The 25,526-nt window shown below is 36.9% G+C and overlaps 2 protein-coding genes across 7 annotated transcripts in view; one reads left to right on the top strand and one right to left on the bottom strand.

Annotated features, from left to right (window-relative positions):
• Positions 1–13,567, bottom strand: part of LOC106053259 (transmembrane protein 117-like) — a 29,098-nt gene extending 15,531 nt beyond the window's left edge. Inside the window, exons 1-2 of one of the 3 annotated variants that reach the window (XM_013208783.2) lie at positions 13,273–13,567; positions 10,577–11,453 (exon numbers count right to left, since the gene is read on the bottom strand). In XM_013208783.2, the coding sequence (XP_013064237.2) occupies positions 10,577–11,291 (715 nt within the window). In that variant the 5' untranslated portion in view covers positions 11,292–11,453; positions 13,273–13,567. Of the gene's footprint in view, positions 1–10,576; positions 11,454–11,583; positions 11,899–13,272 lie in introns of those variants that run through there. The other 2 variants (XM_013208782.2, XM_013208784.2) reach the window with 2 other exon arrangements.
• Positions 13,568–15,277: 1,710 nt separating this feature from the next.
• On the top strand, positions 15,278–24,492 carry LOC106053258 (gamma-secretase subunit Aph-1-like). 4 transcript variants are annotated; one of them, XM_056043984.1, is made up of 8 exons: positions 15,445–15,521; positions 15,873–15,920; positions 18,230–18,365; positions 18,690–18,833; positions 19,262–19,356; positions 20,638–20,760; positions 21,053–21,180; positions 22,504–24,492. In XM_056043984.1, the coding sequence occupies exons 3-8, from the start codon at positions 18,253–18,255 to the stop codon at positions 22,678–22,680; spliced, it is 780 nt and encodes a 259-aa protein (XP_055899959.1). In that variant the 5' UTR covers positions 15,445–15,521; positions 15,873–15,920; positions 18,230–18,252; the 3' UTR covers positions 22,681–24,492. The 4 variants fall into 4 exon arrangements, with proteins under 4 accessions (XP_013064234.1, XP_055899957.1, XP_055899959.1 ...); XM_056043983.1 differs by having other exon boundaries at positions 15,505–15,521; positions 18,217–18,365; XM_013208780.2 differs by lacking the exons at positions 15,445–15,521; positions 15,873–15,920 and adding an exon at positions 15,278–15,406.
• The last annotated feature ends 1,034 nt before the right edge of the window (positions 24,493–25,526 follow it).

Genomic DNA, 25,526 nt, shown 5'->3' with positions numbered 1-25,526 from the left:
AAGAAATAATTGTGCAACATTTCAGCTTGATCCGAGATTGGGTGTCGGAGAAATAACGTGTACACACTTTTTACCAGACAGACAGACTGAGAGAGTTGATATAAGCTTTGTAAAACAAGACTATGTTGTACTACTACCCAGCTCTCTTATAAGGTCTATAGTCTTAAATTACGAGTCCCTATATACTATATTCAATTATTGACTTAAGCCTAGTATAATATACAGGTAGTCAGCATCCAGAGTCTAAGTCTAAGACTAAGACTGCTATATTAATCCTTATGGAAATTTGTTGTGATTACAAGGACTCTTTTCTCATAGAAAGACAACACAACAGAAGCATGCACATAAATAGAGCAGACAGTCCGTCAACTAACACCGTCTGTCTGTCTGTCTGTCCGTCTGTCTGGTAGGCCAACTAATTTTGTTCACTTTACTTCTTCCACTTTCCATTCTAGGATCAAGTAGAAACTTTGCCTTTATTTAAAAAGTATTTGTTATAGTTTGCTTGTTTTCCGACTCTATAAAACTATAAAACTCATACAAACTCATACAAACTGGAAAGTGACGTAAAACACGTGACAATATGTTTACTGAATGGCAGCGGTTTGGTGGCTCAGTGGCAAAGCGTTTGGCTTCCGCATTGGGGTCCTGTGGTCGAATCCTGGTGAAGACTGAGTTTTTTTTTTAATTTTATGATCTTTGGGCACCTGTGAGTGCACCTAGCTCTAATGTATACCTAGCATTAGTTGGGGGAAAGTAGGCCTAAAGGTGGTGGACGTGGAGCTGGCCAAAATGACATCCTCGTTAACTGAGGGCCAGTGAAACAGATGACCTTTACATAATCTGCCCTATACATGACAAGGTCTGAGATGGAAACTTTACTTTACTTACATGGCAGCGTTTCTCAAAATTTTTTTTTAGCTCGACCCCTTTTTACAACTCCTAACTATGCGTCGACCCCAAAAGTAACATTATTAGACTTAGACGTAGGTCCTCCCGCGCCGTTCGGCGCATTGGGCGCCAAGCTGTCTCCCTAAAGATCTGTCATTGGCAATGTCTGAAGCCTCCTAACTCCGTCATCTGCCGGTCCCTAGCCCGGGTGAGAAAGGAGGAGGGTTTGGCGTGGGGCTAGCGACCCCACCCTGTAAAACCACTATTGCTACAGAAACGGCAAACTTGAACATTATCATTTGTCATTAATTACCATAAGTATCTGCCTGCATTGCCAAAGCTGTATGTTTAATCACGAAACAATATTTAATTATATTCTTGACATTTATATTTCTCCCTGTTAATAAATCAATTAAAATAAATACAATAATGTCTTTCCCATTTGGGCAGTTGTTTGAAACATCTATAAAAAAGCTAACAAGATCCTCGAAATAAAGAATCACCCTTTGGGTCAGGATTTTGTGATTTTACCATCACAAAAGAGATACAAGACACCGATGGCAAAGACAAACAGACACAAACACTCCCCTGGCAATCAAATCATTAAAAAGGAACATTCTGATATAAACTTTGTTGTCCATACGGACAATAAAGATTATTATTATTATTAATTATGTTGTATACATATGTGACAATTTGAAAAACAAGGATAATAACTACGGCAGTACTATACTGCATTTCTACAATATCGTTGTGACAGTCAGAGCTTATTTCTGTTTCATCAAATCAGGAATTCTTGTACGAGTTAAGTTTTACATGCTGGAATTCACACCAAAAAATCCATATTTCGATGGTCTTAAGGCCACCCCTGACAAATTGTCAAACGACACCCAAGGAGGTCGCGACCCACAGGTTGAGAACCTCTGTGTATGGGCATAGTACAAGTCGAGTTCAAACTGACCGAATGTAATCTATACATCAAAATACAACAAAAAACAAAAACGAATGGAGGTGGTCAATACAATGACGGCCACAACAGTAGGTCAATGCAATGACGGCCACGACAATAGGTCAAGACAATGACGCCACGACAATAGATCAAGAAAACGAAAGGCACGAGAAAGGGTCAATACAATTATGGCCTCGAGGAAGGATCCAGACAAAGACACTGGCGGATCCAGAACTTTGGAGTGGGGGGGGGGCGATTTTTTTCCAAACCCTAACCCTAACGCCCAGTAAACCCTAACCCTATGCATAAACGTGCGTACAGCATATATATATATATATATTCGACATATGAGAATAAAATAAGACTGTTTCTCAATCTTCGGCGAAAAAAAACAGAAAAAAAACAGTCTTTCTCTTGCAAGCTTGGGGGTCTGAGAGAGCGATGTAAGCTTCTTCAGTGGGGTTCGGGGCGAAGCCCCGACGCCCAAAAGCGTCTTCTTGTATTTTTCACTGCAGAAACGCATTCTTCTAACATCTACAGCTCATTATTTATCAGTGGGGTTCGGGGCGAAGCCCCGACGCCAAAAGCGTTTTCTTGCATTTCTCACTGCAGAAACGCATTCTCCTGACATCAACAGCTTATTATTCATCAGTGAGGTTCGGGGCGAAGCCTCGACGCTAAAAGCATTTTCTGGCATTCTTCACTGCAGTAACGCATTCTCCTGACCTACAGCTCATTATTCATTCTATTATAAAGTGCCTTTTGAATAATTAGAAAAATATTCTAATATGAATTTATAGTCCCTCAATACATTGCAAATACAACTGATTTGTTCTTTGAAAAGATTAGATACCCAACATATTTAGATTAAGGTTTTGAGGATCGCCGCCGAAAAAAAAATCGATTAATAATATTCAATAAAATGTAAGCATAAATTGTGAGTTATAGTCCTAAATTTATTTAACTAGAAAAATATGAGATAGAGTAAAGGTTGGAAAAAGTCGACTAGGAAAAGATTATCTGGCTTTTGAACTCATCTCAACCGTGACTGTTATATTGAAAAATTTCGTTTGAATTATAACTTTTCCAAAGCAAAGTCTTTCTTAAAATAGTTATGATAAATTCATGTCAAATTACACAAACTCTGTCTGGAAAGGGGAAGGGCGGTAAAATGAAAACGATTAATTCTCGCTCCTTTTTATAATTTCTGCTATTGATTGCATTTTGCATTAAAGAATAGGGGTTGGGCGACTCGATATAAGAATTTACTTTATAGCATATATAAATTATATTAGTGACAGATTTTTTTTAAATTTTTTAATTTTTTACTATAATACAAAAAGAAAAAGTATTGATTTGTCCGATGGGGGGGGGGGGAAGGGGATTGCATGTATCGCACTTCCACCTGTTTATATTATATAGATATTCGACTAATTTTGTTCACATACTATGATTTCTCCATAAAAGTAGGACCGCCCCCCCCCTACTCAAAGGGTTTAGATGGGAAGGGCGGTGGAGGTATTCGCTCTTCCCCTTCCAATCGGCCAACAGGTGAACGAAATTATACAAAGACCGGTTAAAATACCAATAACAAGTTTTAATCATATAGATATTTAATTGATTCTGTTAGCAAGCTGTGATTTCTACAAATAAATAGGACCGCCCCCCACTCGAAAGTTTATGGTGGGAGGGGGGGCGGATTGATGCCATCGCCCCCTCCCGACCCTACCAAATCGGCCAAAATACTAGAGCGGAGGCGAAATAATCTAAAAATAGGTTGAAATATAAATAATTAGTATATATTATTAACAGAAGTAATAAATTCGCATACAAATTGTGTGAATTCTATACTATAATTCGTCCGCCCCCCCCCCGGATCCGCCAGTGGACAAAGAGATGGGGGAGGGGTGGGGGTTCATGCAGCTGACCGTTATAGCACTGGATAATTCGAGAATAAAATAGGCCTATATGAAAAGAACAAACTGCAATATAGGTATGCAAAAAATCACAAAGAGAGGCGAAATTCTTTATTGATTTAATTTAAAAAAAAAATGAAAAATTATGAAGAGAGCAAATCAACAGTCACTTTGATTTGTAAATGCAACATAACATTTTGTATGCATGAAAGACAAAAGCATTCGCGAAATCCAGATGTGTCTGTGTTTATAGAAAAATCCTCTAACAAACTAAAGACCAATGATTAACATTTAAACTCGAGAAGTGTCGCTACATTTTATCTTTTTCAAGCTGAATGAATTATATAAGCACTTTGTTAAAGATAAATGTCATCAACATGATCACTCTGTTGCTATTATGCATGTCATCAACATGATCACTCTGTTGCTATTATGCATGTCATCAACATGATCACTCTGTTGCTATTATGCATGTTATCAACATGAGCACAGTTTTACCATAAGACGTGATCTCCGGTGAGACCAGACGTTATAGAAGGCCTGAACACTGACCTGCAACGTCACAACTTGTGGGCAGTTTAGACCAATAGCTCGTTGCCCCGTCAAAGGTGTGTACGAGAGGGGGAGAGGGGAGGATGAAAGAAAGGCGTATCTGTGTAAATTTTACCATGACAGCTTTTTAAATGTATTTTATTATTATTTTTTTAATTTGTATGACTTGAATTCGAACTCAATGGCTCAAGCCAATACACTAACCACTTTGCCAGCGAAGTGCTTATGAAAATAGAAGGTTACATAGCTATCTATATTGTTAGTTTCAAACTTTTAAGCGACGACCTAATTTTCTACACAAAGAATACAGGGGACAAAGTCAACTTATATCGCCACATCTGTCAAGTACAATTTCTTTCCCTTGTTTGAGACACACACATTTTTTTTTACCAAATTTATAAACTAATTAGTTACATTTTTTAAATGGATTTCTGTTTTTTTTTTTATTTTTTTTTTCATGTGCAAGAAATAACTGTGCAAAGTTTCAACTTGATCCGAGATTGGGCTGTGGAATAAATAGAGTGTACACAAAATTGTACCAGACAGACAGAACGAGTTGATTTAAGCCTCTTCAAAAAACGACACTAATAACTTTTTGATATCAGGCACGATACTGGTAAGCTTAATTCCATCAAGTTGCCTGTTTCTAGATACGAATATATACTCTGACCTAGTTTCAACATATATAAAAGCAAACTGCTCATCACATATAGATTGTAACAGACAGAAATCAGATAACATCAGCTTCTTTTGAAATTGTAAGGGACTCTTTGGACAAAAAATCCACCAGAAATTAGGCTGATGTTGTTTTTTTTTTTTTTTGTTTCAAATTAAAGACAGAATTTAGGTCAGTTCAAAGTTTAGGGTCATCTTGTTAGGGTTATGTTTCGTTATCAAGAAAAATTTAAACCGTAAAATGAAATTTTCTTCCCTGTAAACTTATAAATAATCCATGTCTAGGCCCTAGGCCTGTAAGTTAAATTAAATGTTCCAAGTGTTTATGGAACAGCTACTCAAGCCTCGCAGAACCCTAATGTTCCGCGGAACACAGTTTGGGAAACACTGTATTAAAGCATTGGTACATACAAGGGGCTACATACCAGGCCCTAAAACAAATGTCATAATGGCTCCATGACCAGATGCTTTCCAATAGAGCCACAATGAACAAATACCAGAGTTTATATATATGTATATCCATCCAGTGCTTTTTTTTAATAGAAGCCGGTACTCAGTGATGAATCGCCCAATTTTTAACTACTAATATATTAATAATAAACGTTAAAATACAAGAAAAGTAATATTTTTTTCCCCACATTGAAAAAGGTGCCGGTACTCTGTGTATATCGAAGTCACGAGAAGTTTTATTTGATTCAAAGATCAAGGAATGGGTTAGGGGATAAACTAGATTATACCAAAAAAGGGAAGAACAAATAAACCCAGGGTAAAAAGTGTGTCTGTGCAGCGAGCTACGCCAAACATAGATTTAAAATAAAAACACACACTCGATCTATAATATTCTATTCCAGACATTACCTCATCAATCAACAGATATTAGCTGGCTGACTTCGTCTATGGCACAGAGGCGTAATGAGCAAAACGAGCGCTCAGGGCAAGGTACCCCACCTATTTTTCATGAACATCACATAGAAATATAGACCTCTAAGGGTGATGCCCGGTGCATCGCGCCTCCTTGCCCCCTCTAACAACGCCTCTGCCTTGGCATAACGAGAAAAACATTTTTAAAAAATACTATTTTTAAAAATACAAAGCTTATACGAAGTGTAATGTATATAAATAGACTGGGCTACAGCTGGTGTGAGCAGATCATTCATCAAAAGATTTCTGTTACAATGCGCATGGGTGTGTGTCTAACAACACCGTTGAATATTTGACAGCACATAGGACAAGATACAGGAATCCCTCCGCCCAAATCGTACTTCTTTTTATAAAACCAAAACTGAACATGTATTCTTCAAAACTGACAAAAAAATCAATGGAAAACGACATAAATTTAAAAAAAAATATGGGGAGTGGGGGGGGGGGACAATTAAAATGATTACGAAAATGTAAGGGGAGGGGAAAAAAAAAGAACAGTGCCTCATCTTTTTTTTTTTGTCCTGCAAGTTTCAAGACGTTTAATATTTGTATGAAACAAAATCAGTTTGTATGTGCGTCTTTTTGTTGGAAGGCATAAGCCAGGGCCATGTAAATAAATAAAACAAAGTAGAACTTGTTTTGGAATCGGCGTAAAAAAAACAAGGTTACAAAAGACAGTTTGTGTGGAAACACAAACTCAAAATCGGCCCCCGAAGAGGTCCACCCAGGCAGGCTTCAATATTTTCAGAAAGAACATCCAAATGAAATTATATCAAAGACAAATGAGAGATAAGAATGGAGAAAGAAGGTTAACAGATCTTGTGTAGTGCCCCAACGGTCCCACAGATCAAAGGATACGTATAAGTGAATGTAAAGTTAGATGTGAACCTGGCCTAACTAGTTCCCCTTTTAGACCTTGTGGTCTATAGGATGTAAAGTTCATCTGTTTTAGTGGCCTACGGTTAGCGAGGGTGTCATGTAGCCAGCACAACGACCAACCTCCTATACTTTTCCCCAACTAATGTCAGGTACCCATTAGAGCTGAGTGGACTTCACTAGGATTCGAACCCGGAACCCCCGGTTCGGAAGCCAAGCGCTTTACCGCTCAGCCACCGCGCCTCCCCTGGCCTAACTGATGTCTTATAATGATCTAATTGTTTTGAAAAGGCTCAATCTCTTATTCGAATCCTCAAAAAAAAAAAAAAAAAAAAAAAATTTCCTCAATAAAAATTGTTCAGAAAAATGAAGTTTATAAGATCACTATTCTTTTTAAATTAGGTCTAGTTTATAATGCATACTAATTAGCTTTTTCTCTTTAAAAAACTGCTTGCATAACTGATTTTAAAAATTAGATTTTTCGCTTTCAGAAAAAAAAAAAGTAGCCGTTGCATCAGAACTTTGAATGGTCTAAAATATTGTGATGTCGGATTTTCAATATCTTTTCTAGTTTACGAGATCTAAAGGGGACGGACGGACAGACGGTCAGACGGACAGACATTTCGCACAAAACTAATAGCGTCTTTTCCCCTTTCGGGGGCCGCTAAAAAACGCGGACCTTGTTGTTGCTAAATCTGGCAATCTTTGTAGGAAACAAAATCAGTTTGTATGTGCGTCTTTTTGTTGGAAGGCATAAGCCAGGGCCACGTAAATAAATAAAACAAAGTAGAACTTGTTTTGGAATCGGCGTAAAAAAAACGCGGACCTTGTTGTTGCTAAATCTGGCAATCTAGTTCGTGACGCAGGGATTGCTAGTTTCGCAATAGAAAAAGAGGACGATTATACAAGCGATTGTCCAAGGGACCTGAACTGGCGGTTGAGGGACGTCCTGAGGGGACCAGCTAAAAACTTTAGATTCTCTAAGATAGTGAGATATTGTTCCGTGCAATGACTTTCAACACGGAGTCCGTTAGCTAAATGGACGTAACAGAATGTTAATACAAAGGGTGTGAAATTTAGTTGCATCCAGAAAAGGCAAGACTTCATTGATAGTGTAACTGTGATGGTAGGTCATGGTGTAAAGGTGATGGTCAGGGCCCAATTTAAGGGATGCTTGCAAGACCCCTCTTCTAAATGACTTTACAATAACAACAACTACTATATATTCGATCATTTTACCAATATTTTATAATATGCATAGGAAACAACTCAAACGCAATAGGCGCCAGTGGGTTAATTAAAGTTACGTTAATCGCACGAAAGGCTTACACTATGTTAACCCATTAAGTCATGCATCTTTAAAAGACTGTGGCGATCCATGACTGATAGTGATATGCTTTGATGTAAATTGGAGCAATCGGTCAAATCGGCCTAAGGCCGGCCCTGGTGATGGCTATCTGTAAATATACAAACAGTTCTATTATAGCTTAGCTATTATTACGGCGACTATGGATCATCTCATGGAAATGAAATGAATGCCTGGACATTAGCCACACACATCAGTTTCCCCCCTCTCCAAGGAAGCTAATGTATACAAAGGAGCGCCAAGAGCCGACACAGTTTGGGATCAGCGGCGTCGTAGGCTCTGCCAGGGTGTAGCACTGTGCACTGCAAGCTCATTAAGGGCCTTCGGCTCCTGATTTTTCCTCAGGATTGACTCCTGAAGTCTTTCCGATGTTTAGGTATAAGCGCAGGGCAGCAGAGGTTCACTAGACACAAATATAATACATACAATACCAACAGTTCTAGGTTGGCTCGACTCAAATAAAATACATAAAATACAAACAGTTTTAGGTTGGCTAGACTCAAATAAAATACATACAATACAAACAGTTTTAGGTTGGCTAGACTCAAATAAAATACATACAAACAATTCTAAGTGGCTAGACACAAATAGAATACATATAAACAGTTCTAAATTGGCTAGGCACAAATAGAATACATACAAACAGTTCTAAATTGGCTAGACACAAATAGAATACATATAAACAGTTCTAGGTTGGCTAGACACAAATAGAATACATATAAACAGTTCTAAATTGGCTAGACACAAATAGAATACATATAAACAGTTCTAAATTGGCTAGGCACAAATAGAATACATACAAACAGTTCTAAATTGGCTAGACACAAATAGAATACATATAAACAGTTCTAGGTTGGCTGTTACATCTAAACAGTTCTAGTAGCTCATGTAGTCGTTGCGCCATAAATCAAGACAATTACGTACAGACTACCATTAGGTCCCCGTCAAAGGAAGTGAATCGATCCACCCTACAAACGACTTCAAGACACGAGTTACAGGAGTAAATCACGAACCGGTCACACGAGGGCGTTTCTCTAGAGGCGGTCCACTGGGAGTTCACAACCTTTGTATTATAGATTACCCAGACGTCCAATCACTAGTTAGTTTAGATGGCTAGAAAGTTCGAATGAAATGTGAGGCTAATGGAGTGGACAGCATCAAGTTAAAGACACGGAGCATCTAGACAAACAAATCGCTAAGTAAATTGTAGATGTATTGGAAGTCCGACTACCGATGACGGAAAGGGCACATCAATGGGAAGAAGGCAATAGACAATAGTGCACACTTTCCCGGCCCCAAGATATCATTGGAATTATCAAAATTTAAGCATTTAAATTTAGAAAGGGGGGGGGGCTGGGATAGAAAAGAAATGGGGGGGGGGTATTTTACTGCGGTTAGCCGAGACCAGTCGTTATACAAGGCCTGAATACTGACCTGTGACGTTGTAACCTGTGGGCTGTTTGTGCAAATAGCTTGTTGACACGTAACAGGTTTACCATCATGTATGTTATCAACATGAGTACTGTGTAATTACCAACATGTATGTTATCAACATGAGCACTGTGTTACCATCATGTATGTTTATCAACATGAGCACTGTGTTACCATCATGTATGTTATCAACATGAGAGCTGTGTTACTATGTATGTTATCTACATGAGCACTGCATTACCATCATGTATTTTAACATCAGCACTGTGTTACCATGTATGTTATCAATATCAGCACTGTGTTACCATCATGTATGTTATCAACATCAGCACTGTGTTACCATCATGTATGTTATCAACATGAGAACTGTGTTACTATGTATGTTATCTACATGAGCACTGCATTACCATCATGTATTTTAACATCAGCACTGTGTTACCATGTATGTTATCAATATCAGCACTGTGTTACCATCATGTATGTTATCAACATGAGCACTGTGTTACCATCATGTATTTTAACATGAGCAGTGTGTGGCCATGTATGTTATCAACATAATCACGAACAACATTTAAAAGCTTAAAAGCTGCCTACAAGTTGAAATGTTTGACAGATAGTTCCCCTTTCAGACCTTGTGATATATAAGGCAGATGTTGTAAAGGTCAGGTTTCTGTGGCCCATGGTTAACGAGGGTGTCATGTGGCTAGCACAAGGACCAACTTTTCCCCAACTAATGTCAGGTACCCGTTAGAGCTGGGTGGACTCAGAGGCACCCAAAAACCCTGAAATTAAAAATACCATTCTTCACCAGGATTTGAACCCCAGTTTGGAAGCAGAGTGCTTCACTGCTCAGCCACCATGCCTCATTTGACAGATAAAGACTCATGAAACCTCTCTCCTCCCTTTTTTTTTTAAATCTTATTTTTAAAAACCCAGATAATTGCAAACTAGTGAATGGTACTAAGAGAAATCTAAGTTTAAAATTGAGCTAAGACTTACTGAACAAGAAAGTATGAAAAATAACTTTCCCAGCAATCAGTCCAACTATAATCCCAGAAAACCACATGAATGCTTTCAGAACACTCCAACTGTTGGGGAACCACTTCATGAAGACAAAGGAAAAATCATTTCCAATAACAGGTATGTTGCACTCACTCCTGCTGTGGGCCACTGGATCCTCTGCATAGATCAGGAAGTTGCAGAAGGTGACAAAGTAGGCAGTGAACATTCTAAAGTACGGATGCTGAAAGTGGTAGCGGAAGTCGTGTTTCATAATCAGGGAATAAATGCTCCCTGCATCAACATCGTCTTTGGTAGCGATCTCTAAGCTAGGTAGCCTTTCAAAACTGTGTTTAAATGGTGGATGAGGCTTGTCAACAATCTCAACCCCCTCAGAGTGTACGTCTTGATGAGGAGGATGAATGTCTTCCTTGGACTTGGTGCTCTTGATAGGCTGCTCAATCTTCTTTCCAGAAAATTGTTCAGTCATTTCAGCGGAGCTAACCTTGTTTTGACATGAAGGTTGCTGGTCGCTTTCTTCTTTTGGTTCTTCTTGTGCTTCTTTTATCTCTGAATGAGATTCATCTTTCATTTTAACATTGTCACCTTCACCTTTAAGTTTGTCTTGTTCGGAGACCTCGCCAACTATCTTGAGAGGTTTCTTCTCCGCCAGGCTGCATTCATCTGTAACTTTCTTTCTGTTCAGCTTCCACATTTGTGTTATGAAATGGGCTGGTCTTGAAGATTGCTAGTGGACACTATAAGGCAGCTTTGTTTATGACAGTGCTTAAGGTAAAGATACCCCAGAGACTGTAGAAGACATACATGCCCAGACCTATCATTTCACAGTAGTTCATAATCTCTCTGGTGATGAAACCTGAAATTATAAAATGTTTCAAATAGCTGGCACAAAGCAGAATTAACTTCTTAGCAAACATACATCATGATTATCATTAAAAAAAATTACATTGAGAATCACAACTATAAACAAATAGAGAAGTATTTACCAAGTTTTCCAGAATGTATCACAATATTTTACAATATATATCCATTTTTGTTTGTTTACTTCATTCTCATCAAACTATTCTGCAAAGAGGTATTTTCTTTTGTTTCATTGCCACACCAGATGATAGAAATCAACTTATATTATGATATCTTTTCCTATAAATTACAGCTGTTCCTTCAAAAAAATAATATTTTATTTGTTTTATAATTAGATCTAGAATCTAGATCTGTATGTTTTCAAACAATGAATTAAATTACAAAAAAAAAAATTGCTTTATTTTTTAGAATTTTGTTATTAATTGTTCAAATGCAAAAAAAAAAAAAGGCAACCCATATTCCATGCTCTAATACTCTAATGCAGGGGTTCTCAACCTGTGGGTCGCGACCCACTTGGGGGTCGATTGACGGTTTGCCAGGGGTCGCCTAAGACCATCGGAAATATGGATTGTTCTATTGCTGTTTGTGTGTTTATGTGTTGATGGGGGTCGCGGAAGAGTTGGGGATTGAAAAAAGGGGTCGCCGAGCTTAAAAGGTTGAGAACCGCTGCTCTAATGGCACTAGATCTAGTCACTAGTAATATAATAGCATTCTAACTGTAGGTGTAGGGAACATATCAGCTTTTCATTTGTGTGTTTCTCATTTAAGTGAGTATTTCATAAGGTTTTCAACCCTGGTTCAGAGCATGTTTTATCAAATTCATAATATAAATCATCATTCTAGATTTAGATTATTATTCTAGATATAATCTTTATCTTAGTTTTTATAAGTTTTATATACCCCGGTAGATCTAGAATCTAGTAGATTAGATTTCATTAAGATGCTAATATAAGCAGCTAATAAATTATATGTAACTATCCTATATTCTATATACTATATATTAGTATATATATATATAGTTCGTCCATCTCGGTTCGATCATCCAGGGGGCTGAGGCAGTGAGGGCTTATTTCCTCCTCATGTGGCTGGTGAGACCTATGTGAGCCCGGAATGTTTGGCCGCACACTGGGCAGGTTATTCCAGCTGGAGCTAGTGTCGTTTGCCTTGCTTTTCTTCTCAGGCGTTTTTCTTCTGCAAGCGTTGTTCTCTTATATATATATATATATTGTAATATTAATCATAAATATGGCTATACCGCTATACCTATATTACTATATTAATGGTATATTATATATATTATATAGATCTAGTATAAGTATATGTATGTAGATCTAGAATCTATATCTAGAATCTATAATAATATTATAATAAGTTCATAGATCTAGGCATCTACTTCATCTAGAATCTAGTAAAATCTAGTTGCATTTTTTTCTGCATATTCTTAAAATATAAGAGAAACCTGATTAACCATATATCTAGATCTAGATCTATACGTCACGTAAACTAGAATCTAATTACCCTAGAATCTAATCTAATACCTTAACTTTAACAGTTAACTTAGAGATGTTAACTGTTAGTGTTAAGGCTTAAGTAAAGTTAAGGCAAGTTAAGGCAGGGAGCCAGGGCCAGGCACAGGGTTTCTAAATTTGACTAGATAAATTTAGTGATTTTTAATCGAAGCAAATTAACTAAATTATTAGATATCTATATACTATATAGATCTAGGCATATAGGCGATATAATAGAAGTCATAATATGTTTTTTTCTAGATCTATTTAGCTCTATTAGCTCTAGATTATTATTGTGACACTTACGCCACTTACGGGTGAGTGTTTGTTTACATTATATCCATCCTCCATCTTTCTTGTTCTGTTTTGTTTACTTACTTTAGTAGAAATTTCGCTCTTTTTCGATTTCATTGAGCCTTACCAAATTATAAGACTTCGCGAGATGTAAAACTCGAGAGAGAGAGAGAGAGAGGGAGAGAGAAAGAGAGAGAGGTGAACTGCTACAAATAATAAAAAGGTTGCTACGCTAATGGAATTCGTTAACTGTAGTATATATGGCTGCCTAGTCGTGCGTTTGCGCGCTGGACTGTCGTTCAGATTTATCGATGGTCTCGGGTTCAAACCCTGCCATGCCCTCTCCTTGAGTCCTGGGCGTAGCCAGGATTTCTCCCCTCCCCCACCACACACAGACATAGGTTTAGTGTGTTGGTGTGTGTCATGGGCGTAGCCAGGATTTTTTTTCGGGGGGTGTTGGAGTTGCTCCACCCCGCCCCTCCCAGGCCATATATATAATATATATATATGAAGACGTTTATTGCACCTTGTAATATATTCTACATTGAGTTAGTGTAAAAATTGTACAAACCCTGACCTTGACAACAAGGGGGTCTGGGGAAGCGCTGTGACTGCTGCTCTGAGGACTTCCATGAAAGTGTGGCTCCAAGTTGTACTAGGATGTCCCTGTTTGCGCTTTCCTCGTAATGGCCTCTATGTCATCGCAACTCTTAATAGGCCTATGCGTAATTCATTTTGTCGGAGAACATGTCCCGCAAACCTCATGCGACGCTCGATGTCACAAACTTACTATAGGAGTCGACTCCCAGTTCGGCATAGTATTTCCTTGAGACTCGATCTCTATAACTGACTCCTAAAATACGTCATCTTAGTCATCTTTGTTATAATCACATATAGCCTTTTTTTCAATTTCGGCAGATGCCTATTCACTGCACTTTATTAATGGAGCCCAGCGACTGGTAGAAATTGGTAACCTAGATCTTGGAATTCGGTGCATGAATGTATAGTTTGCTTTAGATTTTATATCAAAAAGGGAAGTTTAATCGTCAAAATCATTTGTTGGGGGGGTTTTAAACTAAAAAATCTCTGGATTTTTTTTTTAACAAATCTAAAATTCCCCTAAGCCACGCTCATAGAATTTGGTGACTGTCCAATGTATACCGGACAGCTTCTAGTCTGTTGCTGTCGTCATAACCAAATCTATGATAGCATAAACAAGAAGTAAAAGTAATGTTCCCCTTTCAGATCTTGTGATCTATGGGGGCAGATGATGTATAAGGTCATCTTTTTGTGTGGCCCACGGGTAACGAGGGTGTAATGTAACCAGCATAACGACCAACCGCCTTTACTTTTTCCCAACTGTCAGGTACCCATTAGAGCTGGGTGGACTCAAAGGCGCCCAAATATTCCGAAGTTTAAAAAATCCCAGTCTTCAACATGGTTCGAAACCAGGATCTCGGTTCGGAAGCCAAGCGCTTTAACGCTCAGCCACCGTGCCTCCAGAAACAAAGAAGGGATCGAGAGAGTTAAACCCTTGCCTCACTCCTGTTTGTAGTTAACTTATCAACGGATAGTGGATAAGAGAGATGGATTTTTATCATGCATGAAGTTCCACACACAGGCCTACAATAGTAGGCTACTTCGGAATGACACTTCATAAGTTCATCATTGAAATATGAAAAATTAATAAAGTACGTTGTTAGCCTTTGGTTTCCAGTTCTTGAAGTTTTTTTTGTCTTCCCCTGGGCGTGTAGGTGTTTGGTAACCCTTATTCTCAAGTCTACCATTCACTTTTTAAGAACGGATGGAATATGAGTCAATGGTGAAAAATAAGAGGCATTTGAGTTTCGTTAGTTCGTAAAGTCATTCATCTCGTGTTCAGCAAGATGTCTTTTAGAGAGCCTGTTTTGTTCACGCTAAAGACAGCAAGTTATTCCTGGAGATTTCGACCATTCCGACGATAGAAAGACATTGATCTAGATCTAGAAAAAAAAAAAAAGTTTTTGAACTGTAAAACGGTAGATATCTACATTCTGAAGATAAAAAAAAATTCATACGGTTTAGTCAGGGTTTAGTACCGATAGCTCATTTCCGGTTTTCAAATACGGAAGTACAATTTGTGAATGAGTAAACACAAACATTATAAGTAAGAATATCATAATCTAGATCTAGAATCTAGATCTAGACTATAAACGCCCTAGAATAACTAGATTTAGATTTTAATTTATTGCTGTCTTTAACAATTAGGCTTAGATAGAAAGGTTCTTGCATAGATCTAATTTTATTTACCCTTGTTAGGCTTGTCTTGTTACATTAAATTTCTGCTAGGTCTATTCTAGATCTAAATGTATAATAGATTTTATAGATGTATTATTGAAATTATTGTATAATAATTAATGAATTTATTTATATAACTAGTCTATATTAATAATAATAATCTAATAATTACTACATTCCCTACATCTATAAAACTTTATTTATCAAAAGACATTAACTTGATTAACTGAGTAACTGTAAGTTAAGTAAGTTAAAGTTAAGTTTTATTAATAATTAAGTAAACTGACTGAAAGTTGAAAGTAAATACTTACTTATTCATTGTTATATCCTACTAGGCTACTACTAGATCTAGATCTTGTAATCTAGTATTATCTAGTAACTAGGTAGGTAACTAAATAACTGGACTAGATCTATATTTCTATAAATCACTATACTATAGTTACTATAGTAGTATACACAGTATGACCATAGTCTATAAACTCTAGACTCTAGATGATGAAAAAAAAGACAGAAAGGAACCAAAGACCGAAAGTGCAGAGGGAACGATGAACTCCCCCTTCTCGATAGGCGAGCTTAATGCTGCCATAAGGAAATGCCAGCTAAAAAAGGCTCCCGGGCCGGATGGTATCACCCCCGAAATGCTTAAGAAGGGCTGTGCTCTTGGCATTTGTAAATAGGACCTAGAAACGTGCCACCATTATTCCTATACCAAAAAAGGGAAAAGATGCTTCCACTGCTGAGGGCTACAGGCCCATCTCACTGACATCTTGTATGGGAAAGATGGTTGAAAATGGTGTGAATGGCAACACAATTGCAGACTCTTTGGCCCACCAGGGAGGGCAAATTCCACCCACTGAACAGGCTGTAAGCTTTCATCAAGCCTTGGCTATAATTTAAAAAACAGAAATGGAAAAGTGGTTAGACTTTAGATCTTATCTAGATCTAGACCTGGCTAATCTAGATTCTAATGACAGTAATATACATATATACTTCATATAGTAATGACTAGATCTAGTCATAGATTTATATTTTTTTGAGCTATAATAATCTAATCAATATAGACTCTAGATCTATTATATATTTATGTATATCATATGAGAATAGTACAGGAGATGAGATATATCTTAATCTAATCTAGATCTATATAAATTTTTATTATATCAAATAGACTATATCCAATATTCTTTAGAGCAATGCTAAAAAAAATGAGGCGACGCCTGCATATGGGCATTATGTTTGCACCGACGGCATCTTATTTAACATACACAGGGTTTGCTCTACCATACAAAAAGTACAGAAATGATTGCTACTGAGTTGCTCTATGTGGATTATTGCACCCTTCTTGCACAAACCTAACAGGGACTTCTACTTGCTGTCCATGAATTTGCTGAGGCTGCTGCCTCGTTTGGTCTATCCTTCCACCAAAGAAAAGGTGTTCATGCTTCAGAAGTCCCAAATGTTAACTAATCCAGAACCACAAATCAATGTGAATGGCCATTTCCTTAGTGTTGTTGACCACTTTACCTACTTAGGAAGTACAGTTTCCAAAGATGTGTCACTGTCCAGAGAAATAGACAACCATCTTGCAAACAGCACTTTTGGTCACCTTAGACTGATAGTATGGTGGAATAGGTCTCTTAACCAGGCAACAAAAAAGAATGTTTTTAAAGTAGTGGTTCTCACCACACTTTTGTATGGCTCTGAGACCTGGATGCTCTACCAAAGGCATTTAAGATTCTTTGAACGCTTCCATCAAAGTTGCCTTTGATCATGATGGGCATACGCTGGCAAGACTACATTACAAATAACTATGCTCTGCTGGAGGCCCATGTGGGCATTATAGAAGCACTAATTACCATTCAACAGCTGCGCTGGGTCAGACACTTATCCTGCATGGGAGATGACTGCATGCCAAAGGTGATCTTTTTTTGGCAAGCTTAAAGGAGGACAGTGTAACAAAGGTACCCCCATAAGCGCTATAAAGATTAACTCAGGTGCCATTTTGCCCTCACTGATATAGAGGAAAGTAACTAGCAGCAGATGGTCTCTGAAAGAGGCAGTTGGATTGCTCTCACAATGGCTGCTGGACAAACATTTGAGACTAAAAGAAAAGCCATTATTGAAGACAGGTGCAGAAGACGGAAAGAAAACTTAAATAGACCGCCAGCAGACAACGGATTTGTCTGTATAAGATGCTGGAAAATATGCTGACATAGAAGAGAGCACCTGGTTGCATGTGGCTTCGGAACGAGACTGCTGGAGGTCACGCAGGATACACATTTGAGTCCTAAAGAAAATCTACTGCAGAGGACAGACGTAGGCAGTGAAAATAAATCTAAATGAAACACCAGCGGACAATAGTTATGCCTGTGCTGGATGTGGCAAAATATGCAGGTCACAGCTGGGGCTGCGTAACCACAGGAAATACTACATTTCTCACTAATCTTCAGACTCGAAAACAGGCCTTATTATTATTATCATATATTTCAAACAGTATTATTATTAAGCTGGGAGAAATTTTCCTTTTGTATTTCCCTTTGAATTTTATATCTTAACTAGCGATAAGAGATTTTATAATCTTATTTTTTAGATACAAAAGGTGTAAGATTTAAACTTTAATATGAAAAATAACTAGAAGTGCCTACACTAATATTTGACAAGATTGTTTTTCTTCTTCAGTTTTTTTTTTTAGTTTGAGACAAACAAAATAGGAAAATGACTTTAATGGAGTTTTTTGGCTGTACTTTTATCGCCTTTGGACCTCCAATAGCATTATTTATCTTTACTATTGCTAAAGACCCAATGAGAGTAATTGTTCTCATTGCTAGGTAAGTAAATGTCCTGTTTCTGCTACAAATGTGAAAAGATGTAAAAAAAAAGATGCATGTGAAGCTTTATTTCTTTTCTACTTGATATTGATTGATATGAACTTATGAAAGTATTTTTATAACTCTTCATATTAGATTGCAAATTCTTCATGTGCTTAAAATTCAAATGAGTTGACAGTTTATGTATATCTTGGGAAAAAAAAAACTACATAGATCTAATTGATGACACAATGATTGACACTTACATACATTATAGATATAGAAACCTTTATTTAATGATTCTTATATTAATATATTTCTTTTTTTTTTTTTTTGACATTTCAGTTCATTTTTTTGGTTGATAGCCCTCTTGATTTCATCCATACTATGGTTTGCAGTGGTTCCTCTAAGAGAAACATTAGCCTTTGGCTTGGTTTTTTCTGTGCTCTTCCAAGAACTTTTCAGGTTTCTCTTCTACAAGATTATGAGGTAATTATTTACATAGCTTTACAGGCTCAGTAGCTGAGTGATAAAGTGCTTGGCTTTTAAACCGTATGTCCCAGGTGAAGTTTGGGATTTTAATTCAGGATCTTTAAGGCACCCTTGAGTCTACCCAACTCTAATGGCTACCTGATATTAGTTGAGGAAAAGTAGAAGCGTTTAGTGGTTGTGTTGGCCATATGACACCCTCGTTAACCATTACCCATAGAAACATGACCTTTACATCATCTGCTCTATAGATCTTAATTCTAAAAGGGTAACTTTTTTTTTTTTTAAATAAAAATTCAAAGTAAAAAAAAAACACTTTCTGGACATATTTAATATTTGAAAATGGAGAAACTAAATGTCACAATTTAGGTTTGTCATATAAATAATACTTCTATAGTAACTTTCAAAATTGGTTTTTGTTCTTTCAGATTAGCCAATGAAGGTTTAATAAAAGTCAGCCAACAGTCAGACAACTCAAATATAACTCCCAGAGACTTTGCCAACACACATATTATGGCTTATGGTATATTGTTTGTTTTCTTTATTTATGGCAAACACATGGGTGTTTTTTACTTTTTAAAAAGACATTGTGTTCGGTTTATGCTCATTCCTTTCAAGTTGCACTGGCATCACTTTTGATTCAAAATAATAAATACCTGGCTTTATTTCCTGATGGTGCCATATACTCGGTCTTCTTGAAAATGTCATGGGATAATTAAGTATAAAACTCTGTCCATTTAGTCTTTCTATCAGATTTAATTTGCAGAATTTACTGCGATTATTAGCAAAACTAACTGAAATCTCTAGAGGCTTAAAATTGCATTCTTTTCAGCTCAATTTTTTATCAATCTTTTTTTTTTTCAAATCAGAGGTGCTGTGCGGTTGGTCGTTGTGCTGACCACATGATACCCTCATTAAATGTGGGCAATAGAAACAGATGACCTTTACATTATCTGTCCTATAGATCACAAGGTCTGAAAGGGAACTTTTTAATTTCAAATCAAAATTGTCACTTGATGCCAATTTACATCATTGTAAATTGCTCGTTTAACTTTTAAGAACAAAAAAATACTGTTAGCAGGAAAATGTCTAAAAATTAAAAAAAACAAAACAAGATTTGTTTGTCACCACTCCCCACCTGCCATGAGACAATGTCATATGAATTTTTAAATAGTTTTACTTTAATTTGCAGGACACCCAACAACTCAAAAAGAAAACCATCTCATTCATTGCTGATCAACTTGAAGCTACTAAATTTATTGTTAACACTCCAAGCATTTGTATAGATCAATATGTTAATAACACTCATTTCTTTCAGATCATATCAATAACCAGACATGGCCCATTTCAGTCAGTTAGCATGTTTGTAGTTAATATTCTAACCACTGGAATAATAATAATAATAATCTTTATTGTCCTTGAGGAAATTTGTCTTACAATTAGTGCATTACACCAAACAGAACATAGTAACTATGAAAAAATATGTGCATTCATACCTGACTCACTCAATATTTACATACGAAAATACTCCACCTCATCCTCCATGACTGCAAACCAGTTGGTCCGTGGCTGTTTATTTGGTGTTCACAGCTAACCCTTATATCTATGGGTCCTTCCTCTATCCGCCACCTGGGGACGCGCTTGGTAGAAGGTGGTAGCTCCCCCATTTCAAATATTGGTCTAGTCATCTGAACACTCCAAAAAAAAAAATTAGAACGAAGAAGAAGAAGAAAAGACAGCCAACATTGCCATAAAATGAAATAGCATTTAACAAATTCTAGATCTTTTTTCTTTTTTTTTTCAGTATCTGGACTTGGCTTTGGACTTATGTCTGGAGCCTTTTCTTTGATCAATGTTCTGGCTGATTTGTGGGGCCCTGGCTCAATAGGGATTCATGGAGATTCAAAATATTTCTTTTGGTCCTCGTGTAAGTATACTATATTGAAAGAAACAAAATTTATTGAAACCAAGAAATTTGTTACAGTCGCATCCAATCAACTGAGCACTTGCTCTAAAAAATCTTGCCAGCAAGTCTAGTAGCAACAGATAAATTTAGATATTTCATATTTTATCTTATCAATTACAGACTTTCCTTTAAAACTTCTAGATTAATACATTGAGTCTTTTTGTTGGTCCTGTCCTTTGTGTTAATTAGAGACTTAAACGCTACAAAGTCATTGCTCTTCTTGACTGATTGTTGGTTAAACTCTATTTTCCAGCGTATCTAACTTTATGTTTTATCCTGCTACATACTATGTGGGGTGTCATCTTCTTTGCTGGAATGGACCGGAAGTGCTATTTCTATGTGGCTTATGTTGTAGCAACTCATATGCTGGTTTCATGTCTGGTTTGTATATATTTTTTTTTTGTTTTATTACAATACCTCTATTCAAGTATGAACTCCTTCTGGAAGGATTGATAAGTACATATATTCTAATAATAATAATGGCGTGTCTTCGAGTCCCAAGATTAATGAGGAATGCAGTATTTCCCGTGGCGACACAGCCCCAGCTTTGACCTACAGATTTTGCCTCATCCAGGGCAAGCATAACCTTTGTCCGGCGGTGGTCAATTAAGAATTTCATTTCACCATCTGTGTCTGTCCTCAGCAGCGGATTTTGTTTTGGTCTCACATGTGTATCCAGCGGTCTTTGTGAGTGACCTCCAGCTGTCTCAATCTGAAGCCGCATGCAACCAGGTGTTCTCTTCTATGTCAGCTATGACAAGTTGGCGCCTAAGCTGGTCTTTAAAGCGTTTCCATGGGGCATCTCTGTCATGTCGACCACCTTTTAGCTCACCACAAAACACTGCGTTCGGCATACGTTTGTCACCCATATGTGCCCTGCCCAGCATAACTGTTGGACAACAAGAAGTCCCTCTATACCAGCGGTTCTCAACCTTTTATGCTCGGCGACCCCTTTTTACAATCCCCCACTCTGCCGCACCCCACACACACACATACAGCAAAAGAAGAATAGACAACAACAATCCATATTTTCGATGGTCTTAGGCGACCCCTGGCAAATTGTCAATTGACCCCCAAGGGGGTCGCGACCCACAGGTTGAGAACCCCTGCTCTATACTGTCTATTTGCAAATACATCGCTGTTTGTAGTGCAGTCTTGCCACCGTATGTCCATGATGGAGTGCAAGCATCTTTGGTGAAAGGGCTTAAGTAGTCTTAGTTGCTTTCTGTATAATACCCATGTCTCAGATCAATATAGAAGGGTTGAGAAAACCACCGCTTTTTTGTAGGCAGGCGGAGCGATTTTTTCCGCCAAACTCTCGCTTGAAGGCATCCAAAAACACTACTGACCCTGGCCAGACAGTTATCAACTTCCCTTGCAAGTGAGGCATCATTTGATACTATACTTCCTAGATATGTGAAGTGGTCTACCACGTTAAGGGGCTGTCCATTCACGCATCTAACTGTGTCAAAATCACAGGTTCGATACCCGGTTTGAACCAAATATTTTTTTAATTATATCTTTTTATATTTTATTTATACTTTAAGTTGTACAATGGAGGTATTGTCTTGTAAAATTTTTCTTGTTTTTAGTTTAAAATTTTTAAATCCTTTATCATTCTTAATCAAATTACTTAGTATTGGATATAGTTATCAAATAAGATGAAATTTGACCATACCACATTAATAGTTTGTTTATCTTCAGACACTATTGAATCAGCTGAGCAGCAGCACTGACAGCGCCATCTACTTGGGACCACTGATTCCAGCATACATCATTTTAGTTGTCTCAGGAATATTTGCCTTCTACACAGCTGGGGGCTCACTGGCAAACATCAAAAACTGTGTAACTTGTAGAAAGAGGCGATATCAGATCGAATAGACAAATTAAATAAACATAGTTCTTTAACTGAGCACTATGGGTTAATACTTAGTGGATTGCAATAAGAGTTTTAATATTTTGTTATTGAAGACTTTTTGGGCCCTTAACCCAAACCTGCCTAAAGATTTATAACAAGTTTGAACACACGAAAAAAGAAATTAATACTATTGGCAGCAGTGGGTTAAATATCTTGCAGCAGCTTTTTTTTTTTTTTTTTTAAACCTTATGCTTGACATTTCCTTTTCACTTTTCATGTTAGCTAATAAATGTCTTTAAACAGGTAGATAACTCTGGTTATTACTAATGGTATTTGCCAGGTTTAGTTGAGGTCACAACATTCTTCTAACGTAAGATTACTTGTCACAGAACTGGCATGAGGCCTCATAACTTTCTTTGCTTATTATTATTTGGCTATAGCCCCAAAGAAATAATGGACATAAAGAATAAAAAATATAACATGCAGTATGAGATACAAATATCACCCTATACTTTTTAATTTTGCTTTCAAGTCCTATCTATTTTTGTATATATATTTTTTTTTTCTTTGTGCGCTAAATATTTTTATTTAGTTTTGAATACAAACAAAAAATTGTTTGTCTTTGGAATTTTAGCTTCTGCATCGATACATGTGAATTCTGTTTGTTAGACTTGAAAGACCAAGCAGATCATATTGATAATCATTCTGGGCTAAAATTATGGTCTGTGTAACATATTCAGCCCATGACACGCTGGTGTCTGGCCCATCAAAAGGCATGTCCGCATCCATAAGAAGCAGCAAAGGCTCAAATCCATTGGACTCTTACTATTTATTGCGATGATGTGGCTCTTGAAAGGCTTATCTGTCATTTAAATAACACTCAGGTTGAAAAAAGGTTGCATCCACTGGTGTAGAGTAATAGAAATGAGAAGTCCACAAAATCTAGATTGAGAACAAAATTCAACTAACAGAGATACAATCTGATTATTTCAGACATTTTATCTAAATAATGTTTTAAATGTTTTGTTGCTTTTTTTTACAAAGCTTATTTCAACTCACTCTGTCTGTCTGGTAAAAAGTTTGAACATGTTTTTTCTCCCATTTCCCATTCTTGGATCAAGTTAAAACTTTTCACAATTATTTATTAAACCTGACAGGACATAATTCAAAAAAAAAAATTAACCAAGTAGTTAATTAATTGTTTGTGATTTATTGTTTTGTTTGATATGGAAATAAGGGAAATAAATGTTACTTAATGAGTGATGTGGATGTATGTATGGATTTAATCCCTTTATTACATTTTAAAATGCTTTTTCTCCCAGCTCCCATTCTAAGATCAAGTTAAAATTTAGCATAATTATTCATAGTCGATGATAATACACAAATCAATCAAAAAAATTAACCAATTAATTAAGCATTTAGTACTATTTAATTAATTTTGTTTCATATAGTAGAAAGGGAGCTAAACCATGTAATTTTCAGATAAATGACAGTAATTAGCTGTTCTTTCCCTTCAGCTTTGTTTTTTAAAAAAGTAATCTTTTTTCTATTGCTTGTTTTTTTTTCTGACCTATTGTTTGATATTGCTTTTACATAAACTGGTCGAATTGTACAAATTCTTTTAAATTATTGTAGCTGTTCAAAATGGTGACTGATGTAGATGAAATCTTTGCCATGTATTATCTCTTCATTATACAACCCCACCATTGCTTCAGACTTGTTCAAGAAACAACCTACCTTCATCTTTTTTGTTTTGTTTTTAAATCCTAAGACCAAATGCTGACAAAGTTAATACATTTTTACTGTAAATAAAAACAAAATATTTTTTAAATTCACTTTGCTGATTTGTTTTCAATGATGTTCTGGTATTTCTTATAATTGTCATACCTTTCTTTCAGAAACCTTAGATTAATTATAATATGCCCTTGTCCTAATCTCCTGTAGTACAGCAGGGGATGAGCTGCCAGAATTATAATCATTGTGAGGATAATATTAACCCTAGGCCACAGGACAAAAGATTCTTAAGATGAAAGAACTTAATAGAAATACGAAGACGTGCCAAGTCTGCCTACTTGTCGAGGAATCGATCTTGGTTAAACATTTTTTTGGATCTCGAGATTAACTAAGCCATCTGAACATTCATCACCGGCATGACAACTACCAGCCTGACAATTCCCCCCTCATCCCCACACTCACCATACTTCTTAAAATCTAATTTCTAAATTAATCATTTGTGTAACTTTGGTGTAATAACCAGGTTCGAAATTGAATGATCTATATACTGTTACGTATTTCTGAATCTTCTGGCTAGATGTATTAGTTGGCACACAAATAAAAACACAGCAAAGAACTTGACGACTAAACTTTCAGTTTCATATAACTTTAATGACGATTAACTCTAACAATTCGTTACTGTAACATGTAGCGTAGAAGACTGTACAATATCTGTCAGTTTACAGTTAGCTATACTTCGTTGCAATTCATCTCTTCACTTCGTTGCAATTCATCCCTTCACAACTTTCCTCGAGCCGTATTCTACAGAACAGACCAACGACACACTTCCCAGTGTCGCTCCAGGTCTCCCAAAGCTGAACCAAGTCGTACTCAAGTCTACCGAATCAGAGCAGCACACGTCTTACATCGACTGTATCGACTGTAACGGCTCAAGTCCACTGTAGTTCGCTGTATAGACTTTAACGACAGTAGTCCACTCCAGTTAACTCTACCCTAGTTAACTTGCATCGAGTCGTACACATTTCTCTTCCACAGAGCCGCACACGTCTTACATAGTCTGTATCGACTGTAACGGCTCACTCACGACTCCATACGACTGACTTTCACATTAACTTTCTGGCTTATATAGAGTCCC

This window comes from Biomphalaria glabrata, chromosome 10 (assembly GCF_947242115.1).
Source record: "Biomphalaria glabrata chromosome 10, xgBioGlab47.1, whole genome shotgun sequence".
Taxonomy (NCBI): domain Eukaryota; kingdom Metazoa; phylum Mollusca; class Gastropoda; family Planorbidae; genus Biomphalaria; species Biomphalaria glabrata.
The sequence above is the reverse complement of the archived record's forward strand: the minus strand, read 5'-3'. Positions and strand labels throughout refer to the sequence as shown.